This window comes from Nycticebus coucang, chromosome 1 (assembly GCF_027406575.1).
Source record: "Nycticebus coucang isolate mNycCou1 chromosome 1, mNycCou1.pri, whole genome shotgun sequence".
In the NCBI taxonomy this organism is placed as follows: domain Eukaryota; kingdom Metazoa; phylum Chordata; class Mammalia; order Primates; family Lorisidae; genus Nycticebus; species Nycticebus coucang.
The window spans coordinates 152120434-152138664 of NC_069780.1; the positions used below are offsets into that span (position 1 = coordinate 152120434).

The 18231-nt window shown below is 36.1% G+C and overlaps 1 protein-coding gene across 1 annotated transcript in view; it reads right to left on the bottom strand.

Moving 5' to 3' along the window:
• Nucleotides 1-7261: 7261 nt before the first annotated feature.
• The window catches only part of DDX4 (DEAD-box helicase 4), an 89913-nt gene continuing 78943 nt past the window's right edge, over nt 7262-18231 (bottom strand). Inside the window, exons 17-21 of the mRNA XM_053596281.1 lie at nt 16874-17019; nt 10014-10113; nt 8799-9069; nt 8531-8641; nt 7262-7585 (exon numbers count right to left, since the gene is read on the bottom strand). Of these exons, the coding sequence (XP_053452256.1) occupies nt 7508-7585; nt 8531-8641; nt 8799-9069; nt 10014-10113; nt 16874-17019 (706 nt within the window). The 3' untranslated portion in view covers nt 7262-7507. The remainder of the gene's footprint in view (nt 7586-8530; nt 8642-8798; nt 9070-10013; nt 10114-16873; nt 17020-18231) is intronic.

An 18231-nucleotide genomic window follows, 5' to 3' on the forward strand; every position in this document is an offset into this window, starting at 1 on the left:
CGTTGCTGCTCAGCCCAACCCGGGTCGCCTGTCTTACCTGGCGCGCCGCCCGGGAAGGTTCTCGAGGCTAGGCGGGGAGAGGGGAAGGACCTCTGGGTCAGGGCTGCCGCTGGGAACCCGGCTCCGAGCTCGGGAGGCGGGCGGAAGCAGCTTCATCGTGGCTCCCGCCGCTCACAACCCCCAGGCGCCCAGGCTCAGGTCCTGTGAGTCCTTCCTGCACTAATTTTTACAATGTACTAGGTTCACAGTTACCCGATGGGGTGGGGTAACCTAAATCTCACCATAAACTTAAAGCAGATACTGGTGGGAACTAAAAAAAAAACGTAAGCGCCCCCATCCCCCACGGCTGATTCGCTGGACCCCCTCTTGGCCAAGGGGATCCCCTAAAACTGAGTTGCTAGCCATGGGAAAGGAAATCAGACAGGCCTTATCATGTCCCCCTCTTTCCTCAGAGATGCTCTTTGTGACTCATTACCAGGCCTAAGGCCATCCGAGATGTACCTGCAGGTCCTCAGGATACACAACAAACTACTGGATCTGGGCATATGTCTTGTAGTTTGTGTCTGGTTAACAGACTCTTAATTCAATCATTCGTTTTTGCTGACTCCTGGTCTAATAGACTAAGCCTAACTCTTTCAGCTAAATGGTCAGCTAAACAATCTTTAAACCCACCTATAGCCTGTAAGTCTCTGCTATAAGATGTCCCACCTTTTCAGGCCAAACCAATGTATGCCTTCTACATATTGATTTATGACTTTACCTGTAATTCCTGTCTCCCTAAAATGCATAAAACCAAACTAACTTCACCACCAGGAGTCCACTTGTTCAAGGTTTCTTGAGCATGGTTCCCTGTCATGGTCTTCAAATTTGGCTTAGCATAAACCTCTTTAAATTATTTTACAGAGTGTGGCTTCTTTTCCATTGACACTAGCAAGCCACTGAAGTTTTAATAGGGCCTTTGGAAGATAGATGCTTTAGAAGACTAAATGTGTATCTCATTTTCAAAATATTTAAATTTCTATCAAGTCCACACCAAACAAAATGAAAAGCTGCCTTCTCCCAAATTAGGGGGCCAGCAGAGAGATAATTATGCTACAGGAAACAGAGGAGAGGTAAACTTCTGACCAAGGCTACTGACTTATACAGAAATGTAATGAATACTGAACAATGAATTCAGAAAAACTGTATCCACTCCACCCCAAAACCCCAGAGAAGGGTAGAGTAAGGGTAGATTATCCACCCTTTGTGAAACCATATACACCCCTAACCTTCCTTCCCTACTACAACACCATCACTTATAGTTGATGATTACTATTCCACATTTTGAGCTTCCCACTATAGCTTAAGTCACAATCTTTCGCTCCTACTAAAATGCAAAGGATTCAAGGAAGAAAAGTTAAGCCTTATCAGTCACATCTCAACCTATGCCTTCTCTAGGGAGCAGACCTTGAACAAAATTAGAGGAAAGGCCACTAGACAAGCAGTTCTCAACCTGTGGGTCAGGAACTGTATTAAAGGGCCACGGCATTAGGAAGGTTGAGAACCACTGCACTAGACTCTTAAGGTCCAAGGGAAAGGCACAAATATATTTTCAATTCACAATGGGTTCATCAGGATGTAAGTCAAGGAACATCTGTACATACAACCCATAAAATGATGAAGATTTCAATATAGATGTCTAAACTTAGTGAGAAATATAGATCGAGCATCCCTAATACCCAAACCTGAAATCCTAAATGCTCCAAATCCCAAAACTTTTTGAACACCAACATGATACCACAGTTTGTCCACATGAGTGGCTGAGATGGGGACACTTTTGCTTTCTGATGGTTCCATGTACACAAACTTTCAAGGACAAAATTATATTGTATAAAGTTACTTTCAGGATATGAGGTATATGTGAAGCATGAATGAATTTTATTTATAGACTTGGGTCCCATCCCCAAGATATCTAATTATATACTATACAAATATTCTAAAATCCAAAAAAACTAGACACCTGAAATATTTCAGGTCCTGGGAATTTTGGATAAGGGATAGTGGAACTGTATATAATGGCAACAAGAAGAAATGGTTCAAGGTGGTTGCTTGTTGGATATGGGATGACAATTTGGAAAGAGAGGGGCAGTGAATATTGCTTCCAATTATAAAGGCTTCTTATAGCATTTTCAAATTGCTACTTTGATAATTTTTTTAAGTTTTTTAATTTCAGAATATTACGGTGGTACAAATGTTTTGGTTACATGAATTCTTTTGCATAATTTGAGTCAAGTTATAAGTATGCCCCTCACCTGAATAGTGTGTATGGTTCACGATGTTATGAATTTACTCCTTCCCTCCTGCCCCTTCTGTTTGCTTGCCTTTGAATTTTACTACCAAATGTGCACATGGGTGTTGTTCAATTAGTTCCAATTTAAGAGTAAATACACATGGTGTTTGTTTTTCCATTCCTGGTGACACTTAGAGAAGAATGGTCTTCAGTTCCATCCAAGTTGTTACAAAAGGTACTAGTAATCATTTGTTTATGGCTGAATAGTACTCCATGGTATACATGTATCACGTTTTATTAATCCACTCATGTATTGATGGGCACAGGAGTTTATTCCCCATCTTTGCGATTGTGAATTGTGCTACAATAAATAATCAAGTAGACATATTTTTGACAAAATGAGTTTTCCTTTGGATAAATATTTAGCAGTGGGATTGCTGGATCAAATAGCAGGTCTACTTTTAGTTCATTATTTCCATATGATTTTCCATGGAGGTTATACTAGTTTGCAGTCCCACCAACAGTGTATGTAAAAGTGTTCCTTTCTCTTCGATCCACACCAGTATCTGTTGTTTTGAGACTTTTTGATGAAAAGACATTCTCATTGGAGTTAGGTAATACCTCACTGTGGTTTGGTTTTACACTTCCCTGATGATTAGAGAATTGAGCATTTTTTCATGTTTAGTGGCCATTAGTCTATCTTCTTTTGAAAAGCTTCTGTTATGTCTTTTGTCTGCATTTTTATGGGGTGGATTTTTTTTTCTTGCTGATTTGCTTGAGTTCTTTATAGATTCTTATTATTAGCCCCTTATTAGATACATAGCACACAAATATTTTCTCTCATTCTGTAGGTTGTCTATTCACTCTTTTGTTTCCTTAGCTGAAAAGAAGCTTTTTAATTTAATCAGGTCCCATTTGTTAATTTTTATCATATCTGTGATTGCCTTTAGGGTGTTCTCCATAAATTCTTTGCCTAGGCTGATATCTGTAAGAGTTTTTCTAACATTTTCTTCTAGAATTCTTACAGTTTCATGCCTTAGGTTTAAATCTGTTATCCAACATGAATTAATTTTTGTGAGTGGTCAAAGATGCAGATCCTGTTTCAATTTTCTATATGTGGCTATCCACTTTTCCTAGCACCATTTACTGGGTAAGGATTTTTTTTATCGTAACTGTGCAAATTTACAGGGTACAGTGTGCTAATTTGATATACAATGTGGAATGGTTACATCAAACTGATTAACATAACCATCACTTCACTTACTTATTTGTTGTGGTCATTTATACTTTTTTTTGAGACAGAGTCCACTATGTCACCCTCTGTAGAGTGCTGTAGCATCAATGCTCACAGCAACCTCAGACTCCTGGTCCCAAGCAATTCTCTTGCCTCAGCCTTCCAAGTAGCTGGAACTACAGGTGCCTGCCACAACCCCCAGCTATTTTTTGTTATTGTTGCCATTGCTGTTTAGCTGGCCCGGGCTAGATTCGAACCCGGCAGCCTCAGTGTAGGTGGCTGGCACTGTGACCACTATGCTAGGGGCGCTGAGCTGCGCTGTGATCATTTATACTCTTAATAGATTTGAAATGTACCATTGCATTGTGCACAATAGGTAAGGTCCCACCAAGTACCCTCCCTTCTCTTCCCTTTATCTTTCTGGACTATAATTTTATCATTCATATGTATAGGTGATTATATATTGGTTTCATAAAAGTACTGAGTACATTGGATACTTTTTTCCCCATTCTTGAGATACTTTATTAAAAATAATACGTTTCAGTTCCATCCAGTTAAACGTAAAAGATGTAATAAAGTCTCCATCCTTTTTATGGCTGCATAGTATTCCAGTATATATATATATCACAATTTGTTAATCCATTTATGGGTTGATGGGCATTTGGGCTGCTTTCATGACTTGGCAATTATGAATTGGGCTGCAATAAACATTCTGATGCAAATGTCTTTGTTGTAAAATGATTTTTGATCATCTGGGTAGATACCTAGTAGAGGAATTGCAGGATCGAACGTTAGGGCTACTTTTAGTTCCTTGAAAATTCTCCAAACTTCTTTCCAAAAAGGCCATATTAATTTGCAGTCATCAGTGTAGAAGTGTTCCCTTCTCTCCACATCCACACCAGCCATCTGTAGTTTTGTGATTTTGTGATGTGGGCTGATCTTACTGGAGTTAGATGGTATCTCAAAGTGGTTTAGATTTGCATTTCTCTGATGATTAAAGATGTTGAGCATTTTTTCATGTGTTTGTTGGTCATTCGCCTGTCATCTTCAGAGAAGTTTCTGTTCAAGCCACTTGTCCACAAAGAAATGGGTTTTTTGTTGTTGTTGTTGTTCTTATTTAGTTTGAGTTCTCTGTGTATTCTAGTTATCTAACCCTTGTCAGAAACATATCCTGCAAAAATCTTTCCCATTCCGAAGGCTGTTTGCTTTACTTATGGTGCTCTTGGCTGTGTAGCTTTTTAGTTTGATCGAAACCGAGTAATATATTTTTGGTGTTGCTTCAATTGCCAGAGGAATCCTCTTAAAATATTTTTCCAGGCCAATTTCTTCAAGCATTTTCCCTGCACTCTCTTCTAGTATTTTTATTTTATTTATTTATTTTTTTTCAGTTTTGGCTGGGGTCAGGCTTGAACCCATCATGCCCAGTATATGGGGCCAGCGCCCTAGTCCTTGAGCTACAGGCAATGCCCTCTCTAGTATTTTTATAGTTTCTGGTCTTAAGTTTAAATCTTAAATTTTTATCCAGTGATAATCAATTGAGCAGGGATTTTTTTTAACCTGTGTATATTATTGTCCGCTTTGTCTCAGATCAGATGGAATATAAGGACGGTTTTATATCTGGCTTTTCTGTTATTACCCATTAGTCTATAGTCTATGTCACTGTTCTTATGCTTTATAATCTTAAAGAAATTATCCAAACCTATACCTAAAGACGAGCAAAGTCATTGAACATAGGGACATTTACACTTGGTCTGTAATGGTCGTAGTATTATGCGTGATTTCTTTTTTGTTGTGTTTGATTCAATATGTCCTCATGGTAATTTGACAAATCAAGCAATCAGGGGCTGGGCACAGTGGCTCACACCTATAATCCTAGGACTCTGGGAGGCCAATGTGGGAGGATCACTTGAATTCAGAAGTTTGAGACCAGCCTGAGAAAGAGCCAAATCTGTCTCTACCACAAATAGAAAAAACTAGCCAGCAATGGTGGCCCACACCTGTAGTCCCAGCTACTAAGGAGGGTTGCAGTGAGCTATGATGACATCCCTACACTCCTGCCCCTGGTGACAGAGGAACAATGAAAACAAGAAAAAAAGGAAAAAACCAATCAGGGACAGTTATGACCAAGAGGCTCTTTGAGGAAGTGAGAAACAGGAGATAAGAATTACCTATAAGTGCTATTCATAAACAAACTAAAAGACACACAATATTACAAATAACAGTGCAAACACCTTCATTCATTTAGCCCTTCTCAGAAGTGAAATATTTCCCATATTTTTGTTTGTTGAACTTTCTTTTTTGAGTTGTGTTTATGTATTCTTTGTGTCTATTGTATCTTTCATTGGTATTCCTATACATATCCACATCCACTGATAAACCACTGTGGTCACAGTAATACTTTTCCTTGTCTACCTTTCACTCCTTATAGAGGCAACTAATCCTTTAGTGATCAAATTTGTTCATTGTTTCCCCCTCTTTGTGATTTCTACCCTTAGAGCTTAAGGTCATCCCTTATTCCCAATTCAAAAGTTTAATATTCATACTTTTAATTTTTATAATTCACATGGAATTAATTTTGAATATGGCATGGGATAGGCATCTAACCAGTTATCCTCACACTATCTGTTAAATATGCCTTCTATTTTCATATGTGATGACTCATTTATTAACTAAATTCCTATAAGCCATACATTGGAAATGTGTCGTTATCATTTAGGTGAATAACATCCAAAATTGATCGTTTTTGGCCAGGTGTGGTGGCTCACATCTGTAATTCTAACATTTTGGGAGTGTGAGGTAGGAGAATCACACGCCCAGGAGTTAGAGGTTGCCATGAGCTGTGATGACGCCACTGCATGCTAGCCTGGGAGACAGAGGGAGATTCTGTCTCAAAAAAAAAAAAAAAAAATTCCCTGATCATTTTTGTCTTCAATATTTACACTTTACTTGTGTCTTTATGTTTGGGTTCATTCACTTAAAGGTTTATTAAGAACTTCTTAAATTCCCAGTATAGTAAGTTCAAGATATATAATGGTGAATGAAGAAAGCGTTCTTTTCCTTATTCTTAAAACATGAAGCAAAACATATGCCAAGAGTGAACAGCAATTTTTTTTTTGCAGTTTTTGGCTGGGGCCGGGTTTGAACCCGCAACCTCCGATATATGGGGCCAGTGCCCTACTCCTTTGAGCCACAGGCACTGCCCTAAACAGCAATTTTTGCTGATAAATGAATTTGATTCTAAGATTGATTTTCATTACATCTGTGTATTAATATTATATTAATATTTATGTAAGACATTTTGTTCACTGCATTGGTTTCATAAGACAACAAAAAGTTTCAAAGTGTAAGGGTTGAGAACTATGATATGCAACAAAGAAAAATTAAAGTGCTATTAGAAAACTTAGGGGAAACATGTTTCATCCTTTATTTTCAAGGCAAGTCTATATATTATAAAAACAAACATTTGTTATGCCATTGAGTACAGAGCTCACGTTGCAAACATTTAACCATTTTCATCACCCATCTGATGATCTAAAATCAAAATCACTTTTAAAGGCGTAAGTCTTCTGTTTCATGAAAATCATGTTATCACATTATAGTGATATACTTCACTACTGTTTTCAAGGCTCAACTAAAAATGAGACACAATTTTTAACCAAAAGTGTATCATATCTTATTGCTTGTTTTAAGCACTATACTAAGACTTAGTATTTAGACATGAAACATGTCTAAACCCCTGAAGAATACACTAGAAATAAGACATTTAGAATGCTTTAATGTTTCAAGTTAACACCAGTTAAAGTTCAGTAACTGCAATGCTGTAACTTTTAGCATCTCACATAACTAGTCAGTAAGAATTTCTTTTTAAGGGTGGGAGTGTAAACAGAAGGACATTCGGAGCTATGAGAATGTCAGGTTTCATACTTCTGTTAAAAATTCAAAAATCAAAACTATTTTCTTCTGTGCATCGAAACTATACCACAGACTTGACGGATGTTCTAGCTTTAATCCCATGACTCATCATCTACTGGATTCGGAGCTTGTGAAGAAGAAAACCCTGCTGTGTTCAAAGTACTCTTCCCCTGGAAATTCTTTAAAAAAAAAAGAAAAAAGGAAATATTTAATTTTATGATAGCTTTAAAGTTATATTGCCCATATTGAAAGAAGGGACTCAAGCTTTCCACCATGTTTTCCCCAGATTATATAAAGAACTTTATTTTCGGGCGGCGCCTGTGGCTCAGTGAGTAGGGCGCCAGCCCCATATGCAGAGGGTGGCGGGTTCAAACCCAGCCCCGGCCAAACTGCAACAAAAAAAAAAATAGCCGGGCGTTGTGGCGGGCGCCTGTAGTCCCAGCTACTCTGGAGGCTGAGGCAAGAGAATCACGTAAGCCCAAGAGTTAGAGGTTGCTGTGAGCTGTGTGACGCCACAGCACTCTACCCGAGGGTGGTACAGCGAGACTCTGTCGCTACAAAAAAAAAAAAAAGAAAGAAAGAACTTTATTTTCATTAAATTTGATTCATTTGAAAAAAGACCCTTATCAAAGCAAAAGTCTAAAATGTACAAAATATTTCCAGAAAAAGATTTAAGCCATTAGTTAGGCAACCAGGAAAAAACACTTCAATGAAGAACCATAAATATTTAACCAGTATGTTCATTGCTTCTGTATAAAGGTGGTGCTAGACCCTGTCTCTATTAAAAATAAAAAAAAATTATCTGGGTGTGGTGGTGCAGGGTCCAGCTGCTCAGGAGACTAAAGCCTCCTCCAAGAGTGTGAGGTTACAGTGAGCTCAAAGACATCACTGTACTCTAGCTCAGAAAACAGAATGAGACTTTTGTCTCAAAAAAAAAAAAAAAACCACCAAAATCATAAGTAGATAAAATTTAAAGATATAATAAATTACCTAACTTCTAGGCATGAAGACAATGGTTTAAATCATTAAGTAGTACAGTTACTTCATAATATTAAGCATAACATTTACAAAAAGTTAAGTGGAAGCCAAGTTCTGAACTTTCCCCCTCAACTAACCTTCCTAGTGTCAACTGATGCAAACACATTTCCTCTTGTACTACCACTGAAGCCAGGGACGTAAGTACTGAAGGCAATTTCTTCCAACCATGCAGGAACATCCTGCTGAGCCTAAAAACAAAAAAACAAACAAAAAAAAAACCTTCATATGCAGCGTAAAATCTCAAACATTAGAAACTTTGCTTTTTATATACATATGCATAAAACATCTACATTCAGTGATGAAGTAAGAACACCATCCATTCAGTTTTAAAATTATAAAACTTACATCTGACAGTACTTTCACTAGAGGCTGTGCTAAATGATTATCTGATTCAGGATCAAAAAAGGAAATAGCTCTGCCAGTATTCCCACAACGACCAGTACGCCCAATTCGATGAACATATTCATCAATGGTAGAAGGAAGATCAAAATTGATAACATGTTGAACATTTTCAATATCCAGCCCTCTGGCAGCTACTGAAGTAGCAACAAGAACTGGGCACTTTCCACAGCGAAAATCTCCAAGAGCCTGCTCTCTCTCTCTCTGTTCCCGATCACTTGAAAGAAAAGCAAGCATGTATTAGGACCGCTCTTAAGAAAATCATTAAAGAAAAATCAGCGAAGTTAACATATAAATTTCTTTTTAATAATAGTAGAAACAGCATTTAATATTAAGTATTAATATTATATTAAATATGTCCACTTCTCACATAACAGGTACTTACTATACAATTCCTCCAAACCCCCATTTTATTTTATTCTCACAGTAACACTGAGTTGTAACAATTACCCCCTTTTACAGATGTGGTAACAGCCAATGCATACAGCCAGAATACAAACTCAAAGATGACAAATGTCAGATCTTAATCACTACACTTTCTAGTCATGATAAAAAAATATATACAACCACATGATTAGAATGCTTGCTCAAAAAATAGTATTGAGCAAGCACTCTAAATGATTAGAATTTTTAGATCCATTAATGTGCAAAAAGAGTTGTGTTAATATGACGTTCTTAAACACTCCAATAATAAAAGTCCAGCATCAGAAAGATAAGATTTAACAAAGGAAAAACTTAAGACATAAGAATCAGATGCTCTTTAAGTGAGATCTCTTGAGAAGTTCTTACTTGTGATAAGGCAAACATTTATCTTGCCCACTGCCCACCACTTTGTTCTTCTAAAGACTAAGACTAAAGATGGAGAACAGCCATTTGATCCTCTCAGGTATTGCCTCTTTCTTGGGGGAGGGGAAAGTAATAGTTTAGATCTTGGGAGAATTCTGAACCCTAATCCTAGGACTGTATCATATTAGTTATATAAACTGATTTGTCTTTTTTTTTTTTTTGCAGTTTTTGGCTGGGGCCAGGTTTGAACCTGCCACCTCCGGTATATGGGGCTAGTGCCCTACTCCTTGAGCCACAGCTGATGCTTATAAACTGATGTGTCTTAAAATGCCAAATAAAAGTCATTCTACTATGAAATCATATTAATCTACTCACCCATGAATACTTGTAGTTGATATTTTTTCCTGACAAAGAAAAGTTGCAATAAAATCTGCTTTTTTCTTAGTTTCAACAAAGACCATAGTTCTTTCCTCACCTACAAAACAATGAAATTATTAACATTTAAAGTAGAGAATAAGGAAAGTGGGGAGGGGAAGGGGAGAGAGTATTTGAATAGGAAACTTTGCCTCATCCACTGCTATACTTGTATTACTAGCACTGGAAGGTAGGCCTGGGGCCTGGTACATGAGGGGAATTCAAATGTTTCCTGAATGCATGTCAAAGATAGAGAAAAAGACATTTCCAGTGAAGTGATTTTTTTAAAAATTACCTTTTCCTTTCTCCTCTCAGGCCAACACCAGGGCGTAGAGATTTAGGTAGGTAAATGTTATCTACCTGCCAACTACTTAGTAGTTTCAAATTTGTCTCAGTCCCTTTGTCTGCTCGTCTGCCTCTCCAAAAACGTCCTAGCTCTATACCTCCCACGATAAGCCAGTCTTTCATTCTGTCTTGACTGCTCGAGATGTTCATAATAATGGCATCTCACCTGGAGCTGCTAAACTCTATACGTTCACATTCCAAACATTATCTCTTAATTCAAATTCCTTCATTCCCCAAATATACATATGAAAAGAATTAAATGATAACTTTATCTCATTTAGGGTCTTAACTCATTTAGGAGTATTTACTTCTTAGCTTAAAGTATTTAAGTATTAGTAAAAATCTGAGCATGAGCCAAAGATTTTTCCACACAGAGAATTTCCCTATGAAATGTTAGCTAAGATAATATATAGCCTTAATAACAGTAAAAACATACTACTGTTCATAGGCACTCTCTCCTCTCTCCCCATCAGCTTACTTCATTCATTTATTCAACAAATACTTAGTGCCTACTAAATACACTAGTCTATGTTTTGGAAATACAGAAATGAAGCACCTGCTCTGACAGGAGGTAAATAATAAACGTTATGCATTAAGACCTAAAAAGCAAACAATCAGCAGGATAAAGGGTCCAGAGAAGGTACTGTAGATAGGGTAATCAAATGGTATTCGAGTAGAAATACAAACAGTAAACTGTGAAGGTATCTGGGGAAAGGGCATTCCAAGGCAAAGAGAAGAATAAAGTATAAGGCTGAAACATGGTGTCCTTGTGTTCATAAAAAAACAGAAAAGAGGCCCTCATGTGGCTTCTACATTCTGGGCACAGGGAAGAGCAAGTACAAAGGAGTGGTATATGTAAGGAATAGATGTGAGCAAAGTGTGGCTGGAGTGGGGGGAGCATTAGGAGATGAAGTCAGAGGATTTGAAAGCCATTAAAGAACTGTTTTACTCTGAGAAGGGAAGCCATTGGGTTTTGAGAAAGGTCATGATCTTATCTTTGTTTTCACTGAGCAGTTAATGGATTCTAGATATATTCTGACAGCAGAACCAAATGGATTTTGCTAAAAGATCATATGTGTAGTTAAAGAAAGAGATCAAAGGTGCTAATATTTTGTGCCTGAGCACCTGGAAGAATGGAATTAACATTAACTGATATGGGAAGACCACAAGAAATATTGGTTTAGAGGTGGTATTTAAGCCTCAGATATCTATTAGATAACCAAATAGCAAAATCAAAAAGGCAACTGGTTCTCAGTATTTATTGAGTTAAATCTCTGAGTCATGGTCATTTTGTATTTATTTAAAAGTGATGATCTTGTGTTTTCAATTATTTTCAACAGTTTGAGATCATCTGACGAAATGCCCAATCAAAACTGACTTATCTGACAGAACCAGGTACCAAACAAACACTACCAAGTGCTTAAGCCCTGGTTCATCTTTTCTTGGTTCCCAGTGTGAATCTCAAGTAGCAATAAAAATTTATTTCTGCTGACTGAAATTCTCTACTTTCTTTCTTCTCTAGTTAAAATAATATGCTATTTTCCATTGGTGGCAGCAATAGCTATAAATTTAGTTTTCTTATCAGACTATTTGTTGATCTCTGTAAATGGATTAATTATAGTTATTCTCTGTTAGGTAACAAATGACAGAAAATCAATTTTGTTAGTTGTTATTAGTTTATTTTTCCATTGTGAGCTAAACTCAGTTAAGAATCTAAAAACAATTCTAGCTTGATTGTAAGTTTTTTGTTTTTTTTTTTTTGAGACCAAGTCTCACTTGTGACCCTGGGTAGAGTACTGTGGCATCATCATAGCTCACAGCAACCTCAAATTCCTGGGTTCAAGGGATCCTTTTGCCAACTACAGGAGCCTACCACAACACCTGGCTAGTCTTTCTATTTTTAGTAGAGACAGGGTCTTGCTCTTGCTCACACTGGCCTCAAACCCCTGCGCTCAGGCAATCCACCTGCCTTGGTCTCCCAGAGTGGTAGGATTCACAGGTGTGAGTCACCATGCCCAGTCATTCACGATATTTTGAACAGTATTTTTCTTGAAGGTAAAAAACATTCTAAGGGATGGCACCTGTAGCTCAGTCAATAGGGTGCCAGCTACATACACAGAGGTTGGCGGGTTTGAACCCAGTCCAGGCCTGCTAAACAACAATGATAACTGCAACAAAAAAACAGCCAAGCATTGTGGCGGGCACCTCTAGTCCCAGCTACTTGGGAGGCTGAGACAAGAGAATCGCTTAAGCCCAAGAGTTGGAGGTTGCTGTGAGCTGTGACGCCAAAGCACTCTACTGACGGCAATGTAGTAAGACTCTATCTCAAAAAAAAAAAAAAAAAAAAAAAACATTCTAAGGCCAGGGAAGAGAATTTACAGATCATCAGGAACTCACATAAAGTCTATGTTTTTGAAATATACAGTTTGGGTATCCTTTTCCAAAATGCTTAGGATCAGAAGTGTTTTGGTTTTAGATTTTTTCAGATTTTGGAATATTTGCAGTATGTTTACTCATTGAGCACCCCAATCTGAAATGTGAATTTGAACCAAGCTGATGCAGGTGGACTGCTTGAGCTCAGAAGTTCAAGACTGGCCTGAGTAAGAAGGAGACCCTGTCTCTACTAAAAATAGAAAAAATAGCTGGGTGTAGAGGTATACACCTATAGTTCCAGCTACTTGGGAAGCTAAGGCAAGAGGACTGCTCAAGTCTAAGAGTTTCTGAGGTTGCTGTGAGCTATGGTGCCATGGCACTTAGGGCAACAGAGTGAGACTCTGTCTCAAAAAAATAAACAAGCAAAAAACCACTCATGAATTATTTCTAGCATCTTCCTATACCTTCCTGAAGGTATGTTGATTGATACAACAGTATAGCGTTGTCAGCCATAATTTCACTTATTATTTAAAATGTTTCTATGTCTATAACTTTATTTTTCTCCTTCACTGAACCTAGCATCTTCTTCCAATGGTTTTCAACATGCATCACACTTCTATGTGGCATTTCATAAAAATATAGATCTCTGGACCCTATTCTACACTTACTGGCTCTACTTACTTTGGAATAAAAGTATTACTTTATGGTATTAAAAATGTATGTCTACCTATTTGCAGAAATCAGATTACTTCTTTGAAAATATTCAATCATCTGAGATATTTTGTTTAAAAAGGTATTTTGGGGGGGAAAGGCCAAGCATGGTGCCTCACACCTATAATCCCAGTGACTCAAGAGGCTAAGGCAGGAGGATTGCTCGAGACCAGGAGTTCAAGATCAGTCTGGGCGCCACAGCAAGACTCCATCTCTAATTTTTTTTTTTTTTTTTAATTACCCAGGCATGGTGTCACTCTGGGTGACAGAGTGAGACCCTGCCTCTGGGGGGAAAAATAAATGGCTTTATTAGCTTTATTTTTCATGTCATAAAAGTTTTCTTTATCCCTAATATTATTATGAATCCTCCCTCAGCCCTTACATTTAACAATTATCAGTCATAAACTAACCACAGAGATGAAGTCTGTCAGATATCTAAAGTTTTTGTGTTCTTTTCATGCTTGCCCAAAGTGCTATCATCTACAGATCAGAACGTGTACCTTACAGGAGGACAGACTCTCAGCCTTGTGAAAAAAGACTGCCTCAGGCACTTCAAACAACTAATACTTCAAGAATAGAGTCTTGGGCAGAAAGTTCTAAATTAATGTTGCTTTGACAAACATTGTTTGACTAAGTGAGATTTCTTGGACTAGTCCTTGTAGAAGTAGGCAGAATTACCAAAGTAGATTCCTAACCGAGCCAATAAACAAGAATTAGCTAAGTATTGAAGGAGCTAATGCAAAAATTTAATTGTGGTCATTCGTTTGAAATACTGTTAATATCATTTTAATGTTCTATTTACTGGTTATATCAGCAAGCCTTTTTCTTAAGCTAGTTGTGACCCAGCAATTTAGTGGACTCTGCTTTTGTAAACTAAAATGAAACACTTTAAAATACTATCTGCTCCCGCTTTCTGCTGACACTCCAATCAACCCAAATTCAGAAACTCTATACTAAGAGTTCTTACTTTTAGTTCTTACTTCTTACTTTTCTGGCAGTTATCAGCATCTTTTCAATAAGAATCTGTTCTCTCTCTTTTATCAGGATATAATTGGACAAGTTAATAATGCAACTAAGGTCTTACATGGACTTCGTATTTCAGAATAGCATGGTAGATAGAACAAAGGTTGGTTTTCCTTATGGAACCAATGCTTACAAAGCCCTCCCGGATAAGCTGGCCCAGCTTGTAAGGAAGGCCACACATTTCCTGATAGGTCTGGAACCATAGGTAATTTGAAACACTTTTCAGTAAAATTCACTTAAATTTCTAGTACTGCAGGTGAAACCTAGTAGTTTCTAATACTTAGTTTCCTATCCTTCAGATATCAAATAATAGAGGCTTTAAAAGTTCAATCTAAAATTCCTTAAGAAAACTCCAGACAAAAGTTAATTTTGTGACTTTAGTAACTTCAATACTGTATGGCTTTAGATTTACAGAACAAACTGAAGGAGGCCTATACTGTTAATGAACAGCCTTGCTGCACAGATATAAATAAGCCAAGTAAGATAACATTTTGTGATGAAGACTAATCTGAGATTATGATGATCATGAGATGGATATAGGTATTAGGAAAAATCATGAAGACTCTGAAATGGATAAAACATAAGTGTCTAGCACACCCTTGGGGTTATCTGTGCCTTCTATAGTCTTTTAAAAATTTCATAGCTATAGTGCAACTGATAGCAAAGCAAATTATTCTCAGTAAAAATGTAAATGAAATTTTCCCCTCAAATATAGTCGATTATTGCCTTATGAATACTGACCAGTCTTACATCTATTTGTAAATTAATTTTAGTATTCTCAATAACCTACTACATATACATGTGTTCTTTTAATTCTCCTTTGAACTAGCTGTAACATCTTACTGGTTCCTTTGGTTATTAAAGAGCTCAATAAAATTGTTGAACTCTGTTGATTTAAAATTATGAAAAAGGTAGCTAGTTATACTAATCTAAAATAAAGAAACCTATGCATTTAAAGGCAAAAGGGAAAAACAGCATAATTAAGTGAAAGTAGAAAAGGAGATAAATTATATAAAGAAAAAGTATGTAAAATTTGAGGATATTCTGGGTGAATATTCCATGCAAAGTTAAAACCACACACAAGAATGAATTCTAAACTACAAAAAGTTGAACTGTTTAAATAATATAGAAGTATATTAATTGTGCTCATATACCTTGATTTTTTCTCAAGAGCAAACCAAAACTTCTAAAAAACACTCTTCTTTTGGCTTATTCTCCAAACTTTATTCCACAGGTTCAAATATTAAAAAAAAAAATAAAACTTAAGCTGACTATACTAGAACAATGTTCTAACTTTAGCAAAACCACATGGTGTTAACCTCTTCTGCATTTGGAGCTTCACTTCATACTGGGCAAATTGCTGACCTGTGTTTCAGTTTTCTCATTCCTAAAACGGGGAAAACACTGAAACCTACCTCATAAGGTTATTTTGAGAATTAAATAAGTTAACCTACATAAAATGAGTATAACAATACGTGGTTCACAGATATTATGTTATTTATATATGTTATTTTAGTATACATTATGAAACATTTGATGAAGCTAAACAATAACATTTGTTAAACTCAATTATTTGGTTTTTAAAAGGTTTTCAAAAATAAAATTCAGAAAAACTGAAGATTAGAAGCCTTTAAATGCTTTCTAAATCACTATCTTTCATTTTTTTCCTTTTGCTCCTTATTGGAAATGAGCTGATTTGCTGCTTTCTCATTCCTCTATCTCAACATTACATTCAGCTGGAACAGAATTACTCAATTGGGGATGGCTATGGATGGGGGAAAGTAAAAACACCTAGCCTGTGAAGCAAAAGGAAGGTATTAAAATGACTATATTCAATAATTTTATTTATAGTCTCAAAATGAGGCCATGCCAATACAAAAAATGACTTTAAAAATGAAAATTGTTTTTCTGAGGGAAAAGAAAACAACTTCTTCTCATAGATAATACGAAGGAACAGAACTAGACCTTTAGTCTCTTCCAACACTAAAATTCTTTGAATCTATGAATCAGGGAAACTTTAAGAAGCAAGACTTAGGAACCAGAAACACAAAAACAAGAATCTGCTTTTGATAAAGTAATAGCCTGATACAAAGATATGTCACTGCCTTTCTAGTTATCTAAAACAAAAACCATATATTCTTGTGCTGGAATAGTTAAGCTATGTCTCAAATTCTATTTTCAACCTTTATGGAAGAAAAAGGACTACGTTTTTATATAATTTACTCAGAAAATCTTTCATAAAAGAGATTTAGAGGAAGAGAAAACAATTAAGACAAACATTAAAAGTCATGACAAACAACTGTAGTAATTTTTTAAATGTCATTTAAAAAAATCCATATCATGTCACAAATTATAGCAATGTAAAATACCTATGTTTCGTAGAATTTCAACAAGTTTTTCTCTTTTAGAGTACTGGCCAACTTGGAGAATGCTCTGCTGAACATCTCTACATGCTCCACCCACTTGTCCAACAGCAACGAACAAATAATTCGTCTTTAAAAATTCCCCAGCCAACCTTCAAAGACAAAAAATTATTCCTTGATTTATCCTCCTCCATTAAGACTCATCATAATGTTCACAGAATTCCTGCAAGGATAACATCTATATTAATTAGAAAGTAGACGATAACAGTTATAATGAGGAGCGTACTTATATTATCAGTACAAAATGTTAAGATTTTGCAAAACACATAACTATTAGTGAAAAGTTTGTGTCAAATTACTACGCATGTTAAAACTGTTTATGAAACTAAAATAAAAAAACTGTTTATGAAACAAAAATTAAAAGTATGAACTAAATAACTATCAATAGCAAGAAGTGGGAATTTTTCTTTTTAATTTTCTCTATACATATTTGGTTTCCACTTTTTGCCTTCACAAAATTAAAAAAGCTTAAAAATTAATAATAACAATGTTTAAGATGAGAACTAGAAACAAAACCTTGTAAAGAACAAACGAAGATAAAAACATTCAGAAAAGAAATCAGACAATTGCTGCAACAAAATATTGAGCAATAATAATAATAAAGCAAAAAAAGTAACATTCACATTGTCAAATAAGAGTATGTCTATCATAGAATGCTTTGACTCGGAGGTTCAGTTTGGAGTCATCAGTTAACTTATTATTTTTTTCCCCAAAGTCCCAAAAAATAGACAACTAATATTTATAAATAAAAATAAAAGCTAATTTAAAAAAACAGATCATGCCAAATCTTATAGACAATAGAAAAAGAAGAAATACTTCAAAATCATTCTACTTCATCGGGATACACCTGATACTAAAATTGGAAAAAATATATTATTATAAAGGGAAATTACAAGCATTATTTCACTTATAAATGAGGATGCAATATCCTAAACAACATATTAACAAGTTGAATTAAAAATTATTGTTCATGTAATGTACTTTGGTCAAAATTAAATCCAACTTATGTGTGAATTAGTCACTGTTTTTTCCTTTCTTTTTTTTTTTCTATTCCTTTCCCTCACCCCCTCCCTCCGTCTGTCTGTTCTCCCCTTCCCCCATGCCCTACAGTGTCATTAATTGACCTCAATCGAAGGTGAATACATAGAATTCATGCTTCTCCATTCCTGTGACGCTTCACTAAAAATAATGTGTTCTACCTCCATCCAGGTTAATGTGAATGCTGCAAAATCTCCATTTCTTTAAATGGCTGAATAGTATTCCATACTATACATATACCACAGCTTGCTGATCCATTACTGGTT